Source organism: Odontomachus brunneus, unplaced genomic scaffold, assembly GCF_010583005.1.
Source record: "Odontomachus brunneus isolate Ranch 3 - 2012 unplaced genomic scaffold, Obru_v1 Obru_scaffold_057, whole genome shotgun sequence".
Classification (NCBI taxonomy): domain Eukaryota; kingdom Metazoa; phylum Arthropoda; class Insecta; order Hymenoptera; family Formicidae; genus Odontomachus; species Odontomachus brunneus.
In genome coordinates, this window is record NW_022639507.1 from 567,911 (window position 1) to 576,553 (window position 8,643).

General features: G+C 29.3%; 1 protein-coding gene across 1 annotated transcript; it reads right to left on the reverse strand.

The window, feature by feature from the left end:
• Positions 1–2,030: 2,030 nt before the first annotated feature.
• LOC116845742 lies at positions 2,031–5,301 on the reverse strand. Its single transcript, XM_032818789.1, has 4 exons — positions 5,082–5,301; positions 4,448–4,683; positions 2,993–3,253; positions 2,031–2,921 (listed from the first exon to the last, which is right to left on the reverse strand). The coding sequence occupies exons 1-4, from the start codon at positions 5,147–5,149 to the stop codon at positions 2,620–2,622; spliced, it is 867 nt and encodes a 288-aa protein (XP_032674680.1). The 5' UTR covers positions 5,150–5,301; the 3' UTR covers positions 2,031–2,619.
• Positions 5,302–8,643: the final 3,342 nt, after the last annotated feature.

The following is an 8,643-nucleotide window of genomic DNA, read 5'->3' on the forward strand; positions in this document are numbered from 1 at the left end:
ATATATATATATATATATATATATATATATATATATATATATATATATATATATATATAGAGAGAGAGAGAGAGAAGAAATAGGGACCACTGTTATCTTTATACATTCTTTTTAAAATATTTTTTTATTAAAAAAAATTAACAACATATTAATATCATATATTTCAAAGAAATCCATCTTGCAGTATGTCAATCAGCTGAGACTTGGAACAGCTATGCAAAGAGGTATTTCACTCAGGATGGCACTGTTTTTATGATACCGATTTTAGTGACCTACAAGAGTAGTAAAATGAATAGAAAGTGTGAAGAGAAATCTAATAAGAATCTAAGGTTCAAACATTTATGGAGATATATAGATATTTATATTTACAAAGCAGTGCTGTCCTTTGTTTCAGAGACTTTCATTAACTTACATTATGTTTATATTTGCATAATCTCTTTAAAGAAAGATTACAAGACTGAATTTTTAATAATTCTAATTTTTCCAAATGCAGGATGAATCACTAAAAATGTTATAAGCTAATATTTCTAAAACTGAACGAAATATGAAATTCTTGTTTTCTACTGACAATTTGAAGCATGCATAATATACTGAGAGACGATAATTCGATACCAAATAGTCACTGCAAAATAAGAATTTTATATCTCGTTTAATGTCACAAATATTAGCCTGTACTGAATATCTGTAGTGGCATTCTGTGTATTTAATTTGTGTTCCTTTATAGTTTATATTATTTTTAACATACTATTCTTTTATTTATTATTAATTCTACTTTCAAGTTATTGAAAATTTTTATTTAAAATGTACTTTACGTTTCCAATATTAACACTTTGTATACAATCATATTTTCTAGGCATACATTACAATATAAATGTTCGAGATCTTGGCAACTTTAAATTGTTACAGCTTTGTTGAAAATCAATATTGCTTATAAATTTGTTTTCCACATAGAAAAAATGACCAAAGTACAATATATAGTGTACAAATAAAATAAAAACCAATATTTGTTTGAATCTCAGATACAGATTGTATGTAAATTACTAAAAAAAGATTAGATATTTAAATTCTCTTCATAACATGTTATAGTAATGTTGTCAATATTATATAACCCACAGTAGAAATTTCCAAAGTATACTATAAGGATATCATTGAAACGTTGCAATATTTTAGATTGTCATAATGATGTATTTTAAACATTTCTATTATGTGTGAATAGTCAATATAAATATCTGTTACATAATTTAACAAAATTAATATTTTTTGTATTACGATTTTAACAAATATATATCAATTATTTGTACAATCATGTTTTTCTATAATATTATAATAGTGTTTATGAACATTTAATTATAAGATATTGGTATTTTTATGATTAAATTTTTATATAAAAATATTTATAAATATTTTATAATTAAATGTGTTCATAAATACTATAATCCCAACATTTATATAACCTCCAAACCAAATATACAATTAATGTCTATAAATGGTCTATAAATGATTTCCTGATATTACGTCCTTTGGACGTAATTATGGACGTTTCAAAATATGTTAACAGACCGGAATTATGACGTTTTACTGAACACCAATAGAACGTCATTTCGTCTTAAATAGGACGTTTCATTGGACGTCCATGGTCCGATGAATAACGTTTCAGGTACGTCCATTGGACATGATTTTGCTACCTGGGAATATATCAATGTTGAATAAAATCATCTAAATTAAAAAGACGTAGTTTTACACAATTTTTTGACTACCGTAAATTATTAAAAAATACTGTTCAAGATATCGACGTTATTTTAATTACTACGAAAACGACACTGTTATGAATATTTTGGTTCAATATAGATGCCAATCAGTTCACTAATTCCTGAGAAACGCGATAGATAAATTGAGAAAAACACGTCGTTTTCTAATCTTATTAAAAATTTTCAAATAGAAAAATAATTTATTACCTTCTTCTGCTATATAGTAGGCCTATAAAATATATCTTTTTTTTTCTTAAAGATAAGTTCTTGATCCACACATTTTCTGGCAGGCTTTATAAAGTCATCGAAAGTCGGTCGTTAAAAACAGCTGATGAGCTCGTTGTTTTATATGTCGGTATATGCTTTCATATTCGGTTTTATTATAATTTTCATGTGAAATTAATTTGTAATAATTTGTAAAATGATTTGAAATTCTTTATTGAATATATAGAATATACGATAAAAAATAGCAATTTCTGCTATAGCTTTTCCACATAATATATATATGTATATATAATTGATATCACATTTATATAATTGACACCATGTTCAAAATTCCCAACTATTTTAAATCTTAGTTCGCAAATGTTTCGTTAAACATTATATTGTTCTGACATTTATGGTAAAAGAGATCGGTTTCGATTAGAAAAGTATTGAAAGAGTACCGCATTAGGTTATATTTGACCTGCGCGGCATCTGGTATACCGAGTCCTTCGAATATTGAAAACACATACCGATAACCATTGACATTTTGCTCAATTACTAGGCAAATATATTCTTAAGACTTTAAGTCTTAAGACTTAAAGTCTTGAGACTTTAGAGTAAAAAAATATAAAAAAATTGAGTTATTGATATTGTTAAATATCAATAACTATGATATCCGCTTAAAGGCAGCATCAGCATCCAACATGTTTTTGCTTTTTAAGGCTTGAAATTTTTTCAGATTTATAATAGTTTTTTCTTTCCGCTGTATATTTTTCTTTAAGGTATTATTTTTGTTTTTAATCATCTGCAATTTTGTCTTCAATACAGCTTCTTTTTCATTTATAAGGTTATGGAACATGCTTGCCTGTTGATATAATCTTTCTTCTTGTAATTTTTTAATTTCCTCTATTTCCTTTTTTAACTTTTCATTTTGTATAAGTAGCTTATTATAATGTGTACATGTGGAACCTGTAATATAATATTAATTAATGGTACTAATAATGGTAAAAGTTTTCTTTCTTAAGAAAATTTATACATACATTTTGATATTGCTAAAGTAGTCTGATTATCATCATATGAATTTATCAATTTTTGTTTTTCAAGAGGTGATGCCAATCGATTTTGTTTTTCATCAGATAATATCAATAGATTTTGCTTTATATCAGTTGATGTCAGTTGATCCTGTTCTCCATCATGTAATTCAAGTAGATCTTTTTCTTCATGAAGTGATGCCAAATCATATTGTTCTTTCTCAGGTGATATCAATTGATGTTTTTCAGTAATATCATTATTTTGATTTACTATAATAAACATTTTTATTATTCCGTGCGCTATATATTTACGTTATTTATTTTTAGTATAAAATACGAAATATAACATTTATTCAATTGCCTTGTTATCATTAATATCTTTCATGTTCATGATATGTTATTATTATTGAAGATGTCTTATTTTATATCTCTCTATTGAATGACATTTTGAAGACTGCATATAACTGTCTACTTTACCAATTTGAGATCTATATATTACTATAAAAAATATCACGTAACGACTTAAAGTGATAAATAAATAACAGAGTCTCAGCATAATCGTGTTCGAATTTGATTGGACGTGACCAGCAATTTTTCTTAAATATGCTTCGGAATTATTTCCAAAGATCTACTAATCAAAGAATGATGATTATCAAATAAACATAATAACATAATTTTTCAAATATCTATTTAGAACGTCGAATTAGTGGCATATGGTTTAAGATACGGCTTATTCGGGGCAGCTATGCATTATGTTATAATGTTATATACAGTAACAGTATAACGATCTTTTAACTTTACGAACGTGAAACATATTAAAATTTTATATTCACAGTCGGCTTTTATATTTCAGACGACTTAAATATAAGATTCGACTATAAATATCACCCTTCGAAATATTATAAAATTGTGATTTTTTATAATTTGATCAGTTGGCTGTTTTAAGTTGTGTCAAATGAAAATCTTTCTTCCATACAGAATTATAATTAGATTGTGGATTTGTTTATCTATTCTACCAAAGGTTAAAATTAGATATCGATGACAAGCAAATGGCAACTAGCAAATGATGATTTAGCATCATATATCCTAAACTTTAAATCATGTACTATCAAATACTGCTATTCGGTAACATATTTATAAAGTATATGATGTATCAAATATCATTATCTACTAGTTGTCATTGATAATCTGATTCCAATCGTGAGTAGAACAGATGAGTAATTCCACAGTTTAATTAAAATTCTCAATAAATGCAATAAATGAATGATAATAAATAAAACATCCTCCCCTTTATATGTACATAATTATAGAAATCTGTAACAACATACATATTATATATATAATACATATTTTCTCAAAAATTTCTTATGATATCTTTGAACATTTTAAGATATCTTTTAGATATTTTTAAAATGTCATAATGTTGTGTGAGATTATTGTAATGAAAAATGATTTTTTACTTACATTCTTTGATTTTATATACTGTATTTTGCTGTAATAATTGCAAAAGATTTGCATGTACATGTTGCGTAGGAAATATATCCTGTTTTAAACGTTTTCTTTGAGTATACATATTATTAGAATAATCATTATTTATAAAATGTAAACTACATATTCGTGCATCTGAATAGGGAAACCAATTATCTCGCCCTGTAGCAGCAATCCAATATTTCAAACTGCTCTTATTATGAAATGGAAATCTAAAAAAGTTAGTTTAAAATATATAATATGTATAATGTGTATCAGAAAAACATATGTTGAGCAATCTCTTACTGACATGTAGATCAAGTGAAAATATAAATCTCAGTAAAAATAAGTCATATGAACATATTTTATATGAATTTGTGAGATAATTTTTACATAATCTACATACCTATGACAAACAGTTTATCTTTTCATTAGACATAATGTATATTTATCATTTTTAAAGGTAAATTATAAAAAAATACTATAAAATCATGATAAATAGTACATATTTATAATTATACAAATTAAATTGAACCTTATATTTATATTGAAAATCATGTAAATATTGTAAACTATTAGTTCTATTTAAACTATTAGTTATTTTTACAATGGCTTAAACGATTACACTTACCTAAAAAATTTTATATCACAATTTCTTTTCGCCGTACTTTTACAGTTCGTGATACAACACACTGGCATTTTATATATAAAAAAAACTTTTATTACATAAATTAACTTTTAGGTGTTTTTATATACGTATTAAGCCCATTCTACAATGGCCTGGTTTACATCGTCTCTCTCTCTCTCTCTCTCTTTCGATATGGTTTTAGACAGCCAAAGGCGTACCTCCAACACCACTCAACGATTAGGAAGCAACTGACACGGTATAGGGTGTAGTTTATAATGATTGATTGGTAGATTTTTGAGGAAATCAAGGATAAATTTAAACGGAGCAGGAAATTTTAAAAAAGCAGCCTTAATTATGTCCTCAACATTCATAATATTTACTGTATATAGCTGTATAATGAGTTTATCGGATTCCTCATTATGTAGAGAACATTTAAATAGCAGATGGTCCAAGTTTCTGGGAATAACTCCACAGCTACATTAGAAGTTATGTTTTTCCGCAAAAGATGTATGCCAGTGCATATATGGTGAGATTGTATCCTAGGGGTCGATCATGTATCTTTTCACCTAGAATAAATTCGTGAAAAAATGAAAATTTTCACGTAAAGCGAAAACTGAAAATTTTAGTGCAAAAAAGTGAAAAAATGAAAACTTTCATGCGAATTAATATTTACCTTGAAAAATAATATCCATATTCATAATAAGTTAATCAATTACGATGGCTGCTGCATGGTGGATAGTTAATGAGGAACAAAATGAAAGAAATGAGAATTTACGTATTATGCGTAAAATTTTAAGAGATACTCAAGATCCTTTTGATATCCTAGAAAAACAATTTCAGGAATTATATAGGTAATAATAATTATTATTATATTATTGTAATTAATTTTATTATTTTATTTTTTGTTTGTGTGTTACATTCATTCCAAAAAAATAATATATAACATGAAGAAATATTATAAGCAAACATGAGAATATTTATAGTCTATTATTTTCTCACTTTAATGTAATTATGCTCTATGCAAATACGCAGGGTTGAGTTGATACATATACTATAGTATAACTCAACTCGACCCAACTCTGGGTATTTCAGAAGCATCCATGGCCTAATGGCTCCTGCACGCAGGACGCGATAATGCTTGCTGCGCGGTGGAAGTTCGCGCGACAGCCAATCAATATGCTGCTTTCCGTAATAACTTTCTAGCTCTTACGAAAAAACAACATATTGATTGGCTGTCGCGCGGACTTCCGCCGCGCGGCAAGCATTACTGCGTCTTGTGTGCAGGAGCCATAACAGTTGGGAGCGAAGCACTTAGACACGGTGCATTTGGACACAGCCAATCACAGCACCGTGTGATTAGAGACATTTGTAGGGTCCCTTGGAACAGCGACTTGTGATTGGACTGTGTCCAATTGCCCCGTGTCCAACTGATATACACCCATAACAGTTGACTGCCCAACTTGAAAAGAAAATGCAATACTTGCTATTGAATTCCCTATTGCAAGATATCTGAAAAATGTATCACAATTTTTGCTATATTGTTTATAATTTCGTAAAACATTTTTTTCTAACAATGATTTCTAAACATAACTAAAAATTTAAAAAGTAGTTACATCAAACAATTTTTTACTAATAAACTATACCTTAATGTTATTAACCTGTGTCCGGAGACAGAGTTTTCTTAGTTTTTTACCAAATAAGGTCTTAGCATGGTTGATGACTAGTTAAAATGTTGAACATACATCCTGACATATTTGGCAAACATGTCTTCATCAGTTTTTAATTCTTGAAATAGATTTTCATTCTCCTTGCTGTTTTCTCTATTGATTAATTGGTCTCACGAGCCATCTTCTATTTTGCCATCTTTTGTGTGTTTTTCTCCGTTTTAGTCTCATATAATAAATTAAGAGTAATGACAACAATAAACATTTTAACTCATAGACATAACTAAATAATAATTCATAGACTTTGATGTTTTCATATTTGTTGACTTGAGAACCTAAAATTTTATTTCAATATTTATATGTCAAACATATTCTATACATAGTGTTGGGAAGAAGTTATAGCGCAATGTTTATAATTTTGTACAGATACACTTAACAGTTTAATAAAATTAATATGTGCTCAATATAGACATTTCTAATTATGGCTGCAAGATAAATTATTATTGTTTTTTTAATTATTGTTCAATAATCTGATTTAATTACTTTTGTCACAAAACCTCTATGTTTCTTCGTAACATAACGTAACGTAAAATTTTCGTGCGTTGCCGTACGTTCAGCTTACGTCTCACATAACGTAAGATTGTCACGTAAGGTGGCGCAAGGAGCTAAGGCAATGTTTGTGCGCTGGCCCTTACGCCCGTATCAGACTACAGAGGCTGCATTTCGAAATTCACTGTCAGTACTGAAATTCTATAGTATACGTGACATGAATTATAGATTTTCAGTACTCGCAGTGAATTTCGAAACGCAGCCAGATTAAGATTGAGATTGAATTGAAAATTGGCCAATCAGAACAAAGTTCACCAAACTTGAGCTTAGTGAATTTTGCTCTGATTGGCCAATTTTCAATTCAATCTCAATCTTAATCCGTAGTCTGATACGAGCTTTAAGGCCATCACACACAAAATTACATAGACGCATATGCATAGCATAAGATAGTATGGACCAATAAGCATCGAATATTAAGTATCAATCATCAATATGGAGACTTAATATTCAATGCTCATTAGTCCATATGATCTTATGCTATGCATATGCGTCTATGTAATTTTGTGTGTGATGGCCCTTACGCTTATGCAAGTTACGCAGCATGAGGAGGCACCCTCAATCTGTTCCTTTTAGCTGCACCAATTCAGCAGTGCAGCTAAAAAGAACAGATATTAGTTCCACTTTGTTGCCTGTTATAGAGCGAGGGCGCCACAAACACTAAACACTTTTAGGGCCATGGCACACAGAAAAACTTAAGCAGTAAGGCGTAAAAGATAAGCAAATTGACCAATCACAGTCGTTGATTCTTGGACCGTAAGAAGAATTATAGGGTGTTTCCGATAATGGGTACTTTCCAATTGCTTAACACATCTTGACACACACGTACACAAAACCATTGACCATTGTGACCAGTTTATTGGTCACATATTATCTAAAATATCTTGTAAGATAATATGCAACCAATAAACTGGTTTTGTAACACAGTTTTGTGTACGCAACTGGAAAGCACCCAATACTGGGGTGACTCTCCGAGTCATTTCCCTAGAGCAAAAATAAATTACAGACATTACCACCTACTACTATTATGTGATTCATGACAACCCAAAGCTACCTAATGGCTTCTGCACACAGGACGCGGTAATGCTTGCCGCGCGGCGGAAGTTTGCGCGACAGCCAATCAATATGTTGTTTTTCCGTAAGAGCTAGAAGATTATTTCAGAAACCAGCATATTGATTGGTTGTCACGCGAATTTCTGCCGCGCGGCAAGGATTACCGTGTTCCGTGTGCAGGAGCCATAATGCTGTCTCACGATTGCAAGGAGTGGGTTAGGCAGAACAATACCGTGACAAAT

What these genes read in the sequence shown, in the direction of transcription:
- LOC116845742 (XM_032818789.1), bottom strand. Translation starts at nt 5,149, where the DNA reads ATGCCAGTGTGTTGTATCACGAACTGTAAAAGTACGGCGAAAAGAAAT. An exon ending in TGTGATATAAAATTTTTTAG is followed by an intron (nt 4,684 to 5,081) that starts GTAAGTGTAATC and finishes TAACTTTTTTAG; the next exon opens with ATTTCCATTTCATAATAAGA. An exon ending in AGTATATAAAATCAAAGAAT is followed by an intron (nt 3,254 to 4,447) that starts GTAAGTAAAAAA and finishes TGTTTATTATAG; the next exon opens with TAAATCAAAATAATGATATT.